The 12279-nt window shown below is 29.9% G+C and overlaps 6 protein-coding genes and 2 non-coding genes across 8 annotated transcripts, besides 1 other annotated feature; 3 read left to right on the top strand and 5 right to left on the bottom strand.

Moving 5' to 3' along the window:
• Positions 1-563: 563 nt before the first annotated feature.
• Positions 564-637, bottom strand: TBLA0Dtrna1I. Its single transcript has one exon. It is a non-coding gene; the product is annotated as a tRNA-Ile (tRNA).
• A 1088-nt stretch (positions 638-1725) lies between these two features.
• RNH1 (RNA-DNA hybrid ribonuclease) lies at positions 1726-3045 on the top strand (the record flags this gene model as incomplete). The annotated part of the gene is made up of 1 exon (XM_004180067.1): positions 1726-3045. The coding sequence occupies one exon, from the start codon at positions 1726-1728 to the stop codon at positions 3043-3045; it is 1320 nt and encodes a 439-aa protein (XP_004180115.1).
• A 208-nt stretch (positions 3046-3253) lies between these two features.
• Positions 3254-3856, bottom strand: TIM18 (Tim18p; the record flags this gene model as incomplete). The annotated part of the gene is made up of 1 exon (XM_004180066.1): positions 3254-3856. The coding sequence occupies one exon, from the start codon at positions 3854-3856 to the stop codon at positions 3254-3256; it is 603 nt and encodes a 200-aa protein (XP_004180114.1).
• Positions 3857-4434: 578 nt separating this feature from the next.
• RNA1 (GTPase-activating protein RNA1) lies at positions 4435-5661 on the bottom strand (the record flags this gene model as incomplete). Its single annotated transcript, XM_004180065.1, has 1 exon — positions 4435-5661. One exon carries the CDS (start codon positions 5659-5661, stop codon positions 4435-4437), a length of 1227 nt encoding a protein of 408 aa, XP_004180113.1.
• Positions 5662-6225: 564 nt separating this feature from the next.
• On the bottom strand, positions 6226-6681 carry MBF1 (multiprotein-bridging factor 1; the record flags this gene model as incomplete). Its single annotated transcript, XM_004180064.1, has 1 exon — positions 6226-6681. One exon carries the CDS (start codon positions 6679-6681, stop codon positions 6226-6228), a length of 456 nt encoding a protein of 151 aa, XP_004180112.1.
• A 306-nt stretch (positions 6682-6987) lies between these two features.
• On the top strand, positions 6988-7069 carry TBLA0Dtrna1S. The gene has a single exon. It is a non-coding gene; the product is annotated as a tRNA-Ser (tRNA).
• A 414-nt stretch (positions 7070-7483) lies between these two features.
• Positions 7484-9217, bottom strand: RAX1 (Rax1p; the record flags this gene model as incomplete). Its single annotated transcript, XM_004180063.1, has 1 exon — positions 7484-9217. One exon carries the CDS (start codon positions 9215-9217, stop codon positions 7484-7486), a length of 1734 nt encoding a protein of 577 aa, XP_004180111.1.
• A 1366-nt stretch (positions 9218-10583) lies between these two features.
• Positions 10584-10661: a sequence feature (Short protein (TBLA_0D00830, CCH60591.1) was converted to a misc_feature.).
• A 34-nt stretch (positions 10662-10695) lies between these two features.
• On the top strand, positions 10696-11925 carry CPA1 (carbamoyl-phosphate synthase (glutamine-hydrolyzing) CPA1; the record flags this gene model as incomplete). The annotated part of the gene is made up of 1 exon (XM_004180061.1): positions 10696-11925. The coding sequence occupies one exon, from the start codon at positions 10696-10698 to the stop codon at positions 11923-11925; it is 1230 nt and encodes a 409-aa protein (XP_004180109.1).
• Between the last annotated feature and the right edge of the window lie 354 nt (positions 11926-12279).

Genomic DNA, 12279 nt, shown 5'->3' with positions numbered 1-12279 from the left:
ATGTTATATTGTACAAAACTATACAACTCTTATCTAATATTGAAAATGCTGCAACTCCTGTCAGATACACACATATAAATCCGCATATATTATTAGTTCCTGCTTGATAAATGTGCGAGCTGTTATCATATTATTTTCATTAAGGAGTATGCTCACCATAAAATATTATAAAAATTTACTCAAGTAATTATAAATCACAGGGAATATGTCTCTCAAGAAGGTTTTTCTTTAGGGATAGTTATAGATGCATTTTAAATGAAATATAAACTTTAAAAAATATAAAAATCGGGGCATCTTTCCGACTACACTTCTAATTGGTATTTTACTGAAATATTAATTCAGTATTAATTTCGTCAATCTTATTGCTACTTTCTTTCCTAGTAATTGATAGTTCTTTTTTGCTTTTAGCTTTGAAACTCTGTTTTATAGAAAAGATTTTTTAACTGTCTTGTAAGTAGAAAATGTATATATTTGTGATAAATTGATATTTTTTCTGCTAACGGCAAAAAAAAACTAATAGAAAAGTTTGTAGTCACGTGACTGTCTGAAATCTGACAAAATAATGGTTCCTAGCGGGATCGAACCGCTGATCCCCGCGTTATTAGCACGATGCCTTAACCAACTGGGCCAAGGAACCAAGAATTTTCGAAATTTTCAGAAAAATTATGTACCTTTATTAGGTAGTATATTTCTTGAAGAATCGCTAATTCATTGTTATAGAACAGGATAGTTCAATATTTCCCAATAGTATCAATATAATTAACTGCTTAATGAGACTACTTAGTTATTTATTTACACAATGTAACAGTTTGTTTCTGCTGGAATATGATTATATCATTTTCTATTAAGTGGTTAAAGACTTTTATCACGTGACTTATTGTTTAAAATGTGTTTTTCTGTTTATATCGAAAAACACTGATTAAGAAATATATTCATTTTAATTATATTATTTACTATATATGTCTAAATAAAGTAATCGCCTTTACATCTTAAACACTGTATAACAATGTCTAACTCTCTTGAATCCCGGTAGTTTCTACAGGAATTTGAGTGTCTACCATTATTTAATAATGATGTTTTGATGTAATTTTGGATTACTTCTTTCACATACTTTATAAATATCGATATTCATCTAAAAAATATACCCTTTCTATAGTAAAATAAAATAAGCTCCATTTCCCTTACTTAACTATTACCTTAATTATGAACCAAACTAGGCATGTGAAAATTAAACACTTTTTATAAAGGTCTTTTTAAGAAATAATTAGAAAAACAATTATATTATTTTCCAGCAGTTTCTGCCTTGCTAAGTAAATAAGCTATTCTATATTTTTCCCTATTAATGCGCAAGAGTTGTTACTATTGAGAATATTATATAAGCCATATAATTATCTTGTAAATTATAGCCAGATCTATATATAATAACAATATATCTACATACAGTCATTTAGAGTTAAATGACTTTGAAATAATTATATAAACTAATGCTATAAGAATGCAGATCATTTGTATCGGTTATGTTAATAATGATACGTATTTATCATCTGACATTTAAGGACGCGTTAATATTTTTAAGAGCGATGTCCTCCTGGAAAAAATATGGATCGTCCCATAGGTGTTGAACACGTCAACTTCTTTAGTTGGAAATGTTGAAGTAGTACCAGGAGCTTAATCAATAATTTTATATAAACTCAAGATATTCGTATCTTCAAAAGGTTAAAACCGATGCATCAAACAAGGTTTGTAAGCAAAATAAGCATTTTAATACAAGGAAAGGCAAGAAAATCAGGACATCTAAGTGTGAGATATCATTCAAAAATGGCTAAAAAGGGCAGTTATTACGCCGTACAAAACGGTAGAAATGAAGGTGTTTATGACAACTGGAATGACTGTTCATCAAGTGTGAACGGCTACAGCGGCGCTGTGTATAAACGTTTCGATACTTATTCAGAAGCCCAGGCTTTTTCGCAAGGTTCTGGTGGATATTCAAATTCTTCTGGCTCTTCTAGCTCTTCTAGTGCTTCCAGATCATCAGCATATTCTTCTAATTCGAGTAAGAGCTATCCCTCCTCTTCATCTTCCTATTCGGGATATTCTTCATATTCAAGATCACATGCGCCAAAAAGTTCTAATTATAAGAAAGGTTCGTCTAGCTATAGCTATGCTTCCTCTAACAGTTATCGTGATGGCAATGGATATAGTGGGTCATATTATTCTCTAAAGCAATCATCAGGTATTACTAAGAAAGGATCATGGAGGAACTCATCTTCTGCGGGCTCCACTTCGAAGAATTACTATTCAGTGAAAAGTTCTAATCCTAATATTGAAAGTAAAATTTTCCAAAATTGGGAGGACTGTAAAAGTTATGTTCATCGTCAGAAGGGTCTTACATTTAAGAAGTTTGACAATCAACAGAGTGCTCAAAATTATGTAAAAGGTATTACAGATTCTTCAATTGATTATAAGCACATTGGTATTCCACAAGATGAATTCTATTCCAAACACAAAATATCTTCGACGTCCAATGCGTCATCTACTGGTTCCAAATATTACAAAACTTGCGACGTTTACTGTGATGGTTCAGCTTTATCAAATGGTACCTCTACGTCTCGCGCTGGTTATGGTGTTCATTTTACAGACGAGCCACAGAACGATATTTCTGAAAGATTGACAAATGGTGCCCAAACTAATAATAGAGCAGAATTACAAGCTGTATCTTCTGCGCTGGATGTTATTTGGGATAACCTAACTTCGAAAGACAAACAAGTTAATTATCAAATTAAAACAGATTCGGAATATGTGGCAAATTTATTAAACGATAGATATCAAACTTATGATGATAAAAAATTGAGTGAATTGCCAAATTCAGATATTGCTCTACCTTTAATTCAGAAGCATGCTAAGGTTAAGCAATATTATGAAGTTAACAAGGATAAATTTCAAAATAACGGGAATTTCAAAATCCAATGGGTTAAAGGTCATGCTGGTGAAGCTGGTAACGAAAGAGCAGATTTATTGGCAAGAGAAGGTGCTGCTAAGCATTAAGCTGTTTATCTAATAATGTTGAAATTTTTCTTTTCGTTTTTGCTTCTCATACTAGGTATTATTGTGAGGTATTTGATTTTAAATAATATATAATTAATATATATTAATTAACATTGCATTTTTTATCTATGAAAAAAAGGTGTTCGGAGCTATTTACATGTAGTTATATACTTGTATATATCTATTTCACAAAGGAGAACTACAATATTTACTCGTAGTATTTAGAATCAAAGTCTGTATATTTTTCCTTTTTCCATATGGACTTTAAAAGTTCAACAAATCCGTTACCATTGGTTTCTAATTCATATATTCCATATAAACTTAGGGCAGTACCACCACTTAATAAATATCTAGCAAAAGTATTCCAAACACCAAACTTTCTTTTCGGTATGTAATCGGTTATGCAACTTACTAATTCGTAATAAACAAATAATAAATAAGATGTGCAAAGACTGGCATCAATCAATGGGTGTATAATCACGTCAGTTAGTCCTGCGTATAAAGAATAGCCCGTTAGTGGAAGTAACGTAATAGTAATGATATGCTCATATTGCCAATGATATGAACCTTCATAAAAATTAGTTTCATTTATTTTAAAAGGCTCATTAACATCACCAATAACTCCACCAGCTGGTGTTTTGTTGAGTTTTAATTTGGAAAAATCAGGTGTAAGTGAAAAGAATCGTTTAGAATTAATTAATGTGCATGGTGTAATCTGTTTTGAAATTCTTCTTTTAGAAATATTTGAAGTCCGAGAGATTGTCGATTTAAGAATATTTGTTGTTTGAGTATATGGTCGTATTAGATTCATAATTCTGATTATTATAGCAATACTACTATTGGGTTAAGATAGAACTTTAATAGTTTTCAAGTGTATTATTTCACTGTAATATCTGGACGAGATCTAGGATGAATGGTTTTTTTTGCACAGGCCCGGCACCTATTTCTTTAATAAGAGTACTAAGCAAGAAAATATAAAATATACAAAGTATATGAACTAAATAGAAAAAATATACATCTAGAAACCAATGGTTCCAAAAGCTAAGAGGCATTTATTTAAAATTTGTTCCAATTTTTAAAACAGACCAAGCGTTTGTGTTATATTTCGATGTTAAAAATGACAATGACAGTAATATAATATACAGACGTAAATAAATAATGAATACATTTTCTAAATTACTGATATTCAAGTTATTTCAATATAATAAATCCAATTAATTGAGATAACTTTGCTAATATACTATTATTCCATGATTTTTTTATAAATATGGAGTAGATGATTTTTTTCGTTTGAATGTGAATCATTATTATAATGATAACTTCTATAAAAAAAATGTATTTTATACGAAATTTTTGTTGAATATATTTTGAGAAAAGTTTTTTTCCCACTTAAATATGAGTATTGGCTAAATCAGCAGCTAAATCATCGACATTTAACTTTGATAAATTCTTTTCTAATAATGTGACGTCTACTTCGTCCATTTTTTCCTCTTCATCCTCTTCTTCTTCTTCGTCTTCGTTATCTTCGTCTTCGTCACTATCAACTTCTTCTAAATCATCCAATTCTAGATCTTCAAATTTAGCTTGTAAGACATCTAATGGTTCAGAATCTTCTTCAAATCTATTACCATTAATTTCCAAGTGCTCTAATACTGGTAAGCTAGTTCCTTCAATTGATGGAATTAAATAATTTTCTAATGTCTCTTGACTCATTTCATTATATTCAAACTTCAAAGTTTTCAAGTTTGGGAAAGTATTTTCCTTAACAACTTTAAAAACAGCATCTGAACCAGCTGTCTTTAGAAGACAATCATTTAAGTTTAATTCAATCAAAGTTGATTTCCAAATTGGTAAAACTTTTGCTAAAATTAAAGAAGCGCTTGAAGTGAAAGTATTATCTTGTAAATCCAATATTTCCAAAGATTTATTATATTGTAAACCATAGTTCAATAAAGTTGAAACACCTTTTGGCCTAATACCATTTTGATACAATTTAACAACTTTTAAGCCATCTTTATGAGCTTTTAAACCAAGAGCTAAGTATAAAGCGGATCCATTTTCTAATCTATTTCTACCACAAATAAAAGTTTCTAAATAAGGTGTTTTTGCAGATTCCTTATTTTGGGCTAAATGGAATAATGCCTTCCCAATTCTTTCACCTGCAAATGGACCCATACCATTATTGCTCAACAATAAATGTTTCAAATGGATAGCATGGGTGATGTAATTTTCTAATTGATCGATGGTTCTTAATCCAAAGGCGTTATCTGATAAATTAAGTATAGTTAATTTTTTACATTTCAATAAAACTGGTAATAAAGCAGTTAATGATTCAACAACTTCATCAACTAATCTTGAAGTATATAAATCAGCAAAATTGATTTCTTCAATATTTAGTAAAATAGAATCGTTAGAATTAATAAATTTTGCTAACTCCTTTGAAGCTTCGATACCAATTGTATTACCAGAGAAATCAATTTTCTTAACAATTTCTAGCTTGGATAAATCTTCCAAAATTGGTTTAATGTCATCTTCAGAGGTTAATTTTAAAGCTTTACCTTGAATCGAAAAGACCTCTGCATCCTTGTAAGTTGGAGAGAGATGTAAAGTAGCCATATTTGTTATACTGATATAATTTTAATCGATAATTTTGAAGAGCTTCGAAAACGAGGTATATGGATTGTTAAGATTCTATTTGGTTTAAAAGTTTGGATTATTTACACTCTAAATACTTTTTTCTTCCCGGTGAGGATTTAGAAAAATTCTTAAAAAAAAAATTAAGTTAACAAAAATAGTACCAAAAACAGACGATTCCAATATGATTTAACAACAGAAGAAAAAGGTAGAAAAAAAGGTCACCAACTCACAAATTAAGGCAAGTGTATAGATTTAAGCTGATCAAATAGGTTAATCAAATACAAAAAACTAAAATATTATGAAGACTAATGCGTAAATATCTTTTTAAGAATCTATATATATATATATCTAACAAAATATTCTAGGGAGGAAAAAAAGTGGGAAGAAAGAAATTTCATTCATTAAAAATATAAACCACTATATGCCGTAAAAAAAAATCAGGTAAGAGTAAAAATTAAACCAAGAGATGACCAAAAATCATTAGAACGTATGTCATCTCATTATGAAAAAATAAAGTCAATAATGTAAATGTAAGAAGACAATTTACTTCTTCTTTGGACCACCCAAAGGTTCACCAATATTCTTACCTCTCAACTTGACACCTAATGCTCTTTCTAACTTACCCAAGACTTGTTGGTTTGGAATGGCTCTTCCAGCTTCATAATCGTTAATAACAGTTGGCTTTTCATTGATTTTTGTAGCTAGTTCTTTTTGAGATAATTTCTTTTCAGTACGTACACGAGAAATAGCTTTACCAACATTGGCGTCCAATTTCTTTGGTTTAATAATATCAGTTTCACGATCGACCTTAGTTAATCTTTGACCTTCACTGTCACCTTTGACGTTAGTACTACCGTATTTTTTATCTACAGAGACCACTAAACCTTGTCTTCTAGCAGCATTGATTTGACCTTGAGATTTAGTGACAGTGGCTCTTGGACCACTAGCGCCACGTCTGGCCTTAGAACCAATAATTGTGTTAGCTTCCCAATCAGACATTTTATTAATTTTTTTTAATAGGTTACAAGGTGTGTTAATTTTATAACTCGATGAGTTGGTTATTTATCTGGAAGTTTATGTGTGCGTGAAAATTAAAACTTTATCAATTTAAATCTTATATACTCAGTTAGAGATTGAAATAAATTTCAGTTCCGTCCTTAACTGTTCATTTCATTTTCGATTATTCCGTTAATCAAATATAGAACTTTCCAGAAAAAGGAGAATGATGTCATTGCAGACGATGTTGTTCGTGATGTTAGTTACTCTCTTTAAGCATCCTATTTCGGCAACATTCTCCAAGAATGTGGCAACTTGGCCGAGTGGTTAAGGCGATAGATTAGAAATCTCTTGGGCTCTGCCCGCACAGGTTCGAATCCTGTAGTTGTCGGCAATTTTTTCCAAATTTGTTGAAGTCACGTGATGACTATTCTCTTTTTATTGTTTTGAACTTCTTCAAGCGATTTAAAATTATAATTCAGTAAAGTTACTAAATTCACTCCAAATATATTTCTCAATAAATATATGCCAAGAATACTTCTCTTGAAAATTAACTGTCATTTTTATTGTATAATTATACATTTTAATTATATTTTTATATCTTTTTTTTAAAAAAATGCTAATGAGTACTATAATGAGTACTATAAATCTAACCTAAGTACTTGACGCATCCAGGCATTTCAAACGAGTGTTTTCAAATAAACAACTGGAGTAAGTTCAGTAATTTTGTTCTAAACGTACATAAGCTTGTATAATGTAACACAAAGTCTACTGGTAATAATATAACAGTCTCTCATTTTACGTCTTACACTCTCCATCCAGGTACAACACTAAATATAACAGTTAACCCGGCTGTTGATAATGCTACTAATATTGCACACCAAATACCTCTTTTAAATAATAGGTTTCTGATATAAGGATGGTCAATTTTAATTAATCTCTTCTTACCCCCAAATAAATTAAAAAAAAATGGAATACCTCTCTTTAAATGTTTTAAATTTTTTTTCGTTGTTTTATCAATTTTTTTGTTAGCATGAAGCAAATTTCTTTTAGGTTGAAACATTAAATCTTGTGTAACACCAAATAAGGAATAAAAAATATCTAATTGATAAAGACCACAAATAATGTAATAGCAACCAAATAGAAAAGGAGGTAATGTAGTAACACGAATGCCTCTACTATAGTTTAAAAAAATCAAAGTATAACCAATCCAGAATCCAATGCCTAACCATATAAATCCAACAAATAATCTGCTTATAATTGTATAATTTGAAAAAGGTGATCTTGAAATATGATTATCTATATTATATATCATTGAATCATTATCATCATTATCACTCTGATAGTTTTTTTCATTATCAGTTGACGAAGAATTATCATTTTCTGAAAGCCCTCTATTTGATTTTCTATTCTGACTTGTTAATTTAAATGAAGAATGAAATCTCCAATCAGAGATTTGATCATGAATATTATGCAATGCAATCTTACTTAAAAATTTTGGGAAACAATCAACTTCTAAGAAATTATAAGTTAAATTTTGTAAATCATCAAAAATTAATGGATCAAATCTATTTTCGAATTTAATCTTTTTAATTATATCAAATTTAATAGTTTCAGGAATATTAATCAAATATTTTTTACTCTTTTCTGGTGAAATTAGATATAAGTTACAAATATTTCTAGCATTTTTGATTAAATCTCTTGTCGTTAATCCGTTTAAAAAAGAGGAAGAAGATGCATTAGCTTGATCTTCTTGTTCTTGTATATTTTCTTGGGTATTAGGTAAAATCGGTGATGGCATTGGTATTCTATTATTTTGTAATAATTCATCCACCATGGCTGCAAATCTTTCTGTAGTATTATTAGTATACGAATTACTATTACTATTATTACCAGCATTATTAGTTTCACCAGTATTTGTTTGCCTTGTATTATTTGAATTCGAATTATCATTATGTCTCTGCCAATTTTGCATTAGTTGTGACATTCTATAATCATTTGATCCACCAATATTACCTTGGAAAAATTTCGACATTCTATAATGGTCGTCTGGATTTAAGTAGCCTTCATTCATCAAAACGTTTAATAAGATGGAAGATGTAATTGAATCGTTGTCATTATCGATATCCTCGTCTTGCTCTGGTATTGGCATATTAGATAATGACTCCCGCTCAACTTCATCAATTGTATCAAAATCTGCAGGAGGTGTAGATACTGCTTGAGGCAACGGCATCGAAGGTGGTAGAATATCATTATTTGAATATTTATCAATTATTTTCTGCAAGTCTTCCTCATTAAGATGTGGGTTATTCTTATTGTTTTGAATAAGAGAATTTTTAATTTCATTTATCAAATGTCTGCATAGTCTGTTATGATTCATCAAATCAATCCAAAATTCTAAATAGTTTATAGCATAGGGAAATTGTGATAAATACGTATAAAAAGACCACAAGTCTGCTGGTGCACTTGATTTTTGAATTAATACCTCATATAACGTTGGCAATCGTTCATGCTGTATTTGCTTATAATCTATACTCATTTTTTTAACTTTTTTTTAAAATGTCCTTCCAGGTTTTATTATTGGCAAAGTTGTAAGCAATTCAATACGTTAAGGATTAAAAAAAAAGTATATACTTATAAGCAACACATTTAGCAACCCAAACAAATTTTTGGATAGCAAATTAGATGTTAACTAAAGTATAAACACCCTGAAAGATGGTATCTACTAGAGATCTCAAGAATATATGGAGCTTAATTCCAGTATTTTTCCATTCGTTTGTTATAACCGCATTTTGGCGACACTCTGTACATGAGACTATTGTTATTGCTTTTCCCGAAACAGGTAATTCGCCAAAACATTATATTAATAGATTTGAAGAGTAAAAAATTCATATCGTACTAAATGAGATAATAGTATTTAAAAATAATAATAATAAAAAAAACCAACGATAACCTCAAAATATTTCTACGTAGTGTCGTCTACTTAGTTACAAAAGAAAGGAGTTTCCTCTTTCCACCAGATCTTGCCCTATATTGCTAATTTTTCATCCAAGAATGTAATATGAAAAATTCGGCCAAATATGGAAAATAAATCAAATGAAGAATGAAAATACTTAATTTATCTGAAAAAAAATAAAAAATACGAATAAAATAAGTATGAGTAACAAATTTCTTATTTATTTAATTATGAGAACAAAGAATGATAATATTTGGCACCAGTTAATTGATAAAGAGTTTATTAACCTTTTTCTTTTTGTCGATGAAATTTTGTATTAAAAAAAAACGTTTTAAGATTATTACTCATTCGTGTCTGGTGAGTCACTGCGGGCTTTCTCTGAGGATGCCGAAAACATCCTAGATGAGATCACTGAGTCATTTAGCAAGATACAGCGTTAACGTGTTTTGGACTTGGACTACCGACTTCCCTTAGTAGACTCTATTGACAGCTAACTTTACCTGCCCAATATGTATTGAAACAGTAATCACGGTTGATGTTTATTACTTAATTTTTCAATTTTTCAATTTTTCAATTTTTTTTGCTGTAGGGATTCTGGCCTGGAGTCTCATCACTTGGACAAGTTGCTCATCACAGGGTTGTAATGGAGGACACTTGCTAAGTGTAACTATTGGTTAATCGACAATATCTTATTGAGGAGTGTTACGAACTGTCATTCTGTGGTCATCACTTCCTTTTTCTATCATCATTCTATTTCTTGAACTAGTCGTGCTTAAATGACATCATGAAAGGGGATAGACATTTTAAAAAATGATATTAGTATAAAAGAGTATCATTACGATGTAATAAAATCATTTTGTCATATACATCTCATATCTATATAGAACATACATACATATTACTACTATTCATATATTAGTACAATATTTTATCTTAATATCTTCCGTTGATGTTTAGATTAGAACACTCTCAATACACCTGCACAGACTACATCTCAACTCACCTTTGGAAAAATAACTCCTATTAAGAATCCCTTACTTCAAAGCTTCAAAACAAAAAGAATGGAATCACAAACTAAAGCTACTTTACAAATTAAAAACGGTCCTTCTTTCTCCGGTTATTCTTTTGGAGCTTCCAATTCGACAGCAGGAGAGGCCGTATTTACAACTTCTTTAGTTGGTTACACAGAATCTATTACAGATCCTTCTTATTGTGGCCAAATTTTGGTCTTTACTCAACCTTTGATTGGAAATTATGGTGTCCCATCTTCTACTGCATTAGATGAATTCAATTTATTAAAATTTTTCGAGTCACCACACCCTCATATCAAAGGTATTGTAGTATCAGACTACTCCCAACAATATTCCCATTGGACTGCTATTGAATCCTTAGGTGAGTTTTGTAAAAGAGAAAATATCACTGCAATTGCGGGTGTAGATACTCGTGAAATTGTACAATATTTAAGAGAACAAGGTTCATCTTTAGCAAGAATCACTATTGAAAATGATACTTCTGTCGAATACATCAACCCAATGGCAGATTTATTAGTTTCAAAAGTTTCTACAAAAAAACCTTATTTTATCAAGTCTTTATTACATGAACCTGTGGCAAATATTGCATTGATTGATTGTGGTGTTAAAGAAAATATCGTTAGATGCTTGGTTTCAAGAGGTGCTAATGTAACAGTACTACCATATGACTATGATATTCAAACTATTGCAAAGAATTTCGATGGTATTTTTATTTCAAACGGTCCAGGGGATCCAAAATCTTGTCAGGTTACAATTAATAATTTGAAAAAACTATTGAATGACGAAACATTATACTCTTTACCAATATTTGGAATTTGTTTAGGTCATCAATTACTAGCCCTTGCTGCTGGTGGTACCACCAAGAAGATGAAATATGGTAACAGAGCTCATAATATTCCTGTCATGGATTTAATTAATGGACATTGCTATATAACTTCTCAAAATCATGGTTATGAAGTTGATATCGATTCTCTATCCGACTCAGATTGGAAACCTTATTTTGTCAATATTAACGATAAATCAAATGAAGGCATGATTCATTTGACGAGACCAATATTTTCTACTCAGTTCCATCCTGAAGCTAAAGGGGGTCCTTTGGATACTTCTGTTTTATTTGATAAATATTTCAATGATATTGCGAAATATATTGCTAATAAAAATTCGGCCAATGATAATTCGATTGTTTTAAAATTAAATGCCAATTTGGCTAAATATAATTTAATCCCGACATCTTTACCAAATCAAAGAATCCTTGCTTGATCAAAACTTTCTTTACATGAATAATTTTTTTTATCTTATCAGGTATTTTGAAATATTTTCTTACAATGATTACGCCATAAAAATCTTCTAATTTACTTTTATATATCTATATATATATATATATTAGTTTTTTACTCTCAGTGTCTTACTCACACCATTTTATGAAGTATTTTTTTCCATAAGAAAAAACTATCTTTATATGTATTAGCATTTTTAATTTCACTTAGTTTATCTTCAATTTTTTTATTTTCCTAACTTTTATTCTATCTTTATTTAAATATATTTTTTATATTATATGCTTCACGTTCCTCTTGCATTTCGGAATCTTTCAGGCTCGCTAACCTTATTTAAGCA

The sequence above is a fragment of the Henningerozyma blattae genome, chromosome 4 (assembly GCF_000315915.1).
Source record: "Henningerozyma blattae CBS 6284 chromosome 4, complete genome".
Classification (NCBI taxonomy): Eukaryota; Fungi; Ascomycota; class Saccharomycetes; order Saccharomycetales; family Saccharomycetaceae; genus Henningerozyma; species Henningerozyma blattae.
The sequence above is the reverse complement of the archived record's forward strand: the minus strand, read 5'-3'. Positions and strand labels throughout refer to the sequence as shown.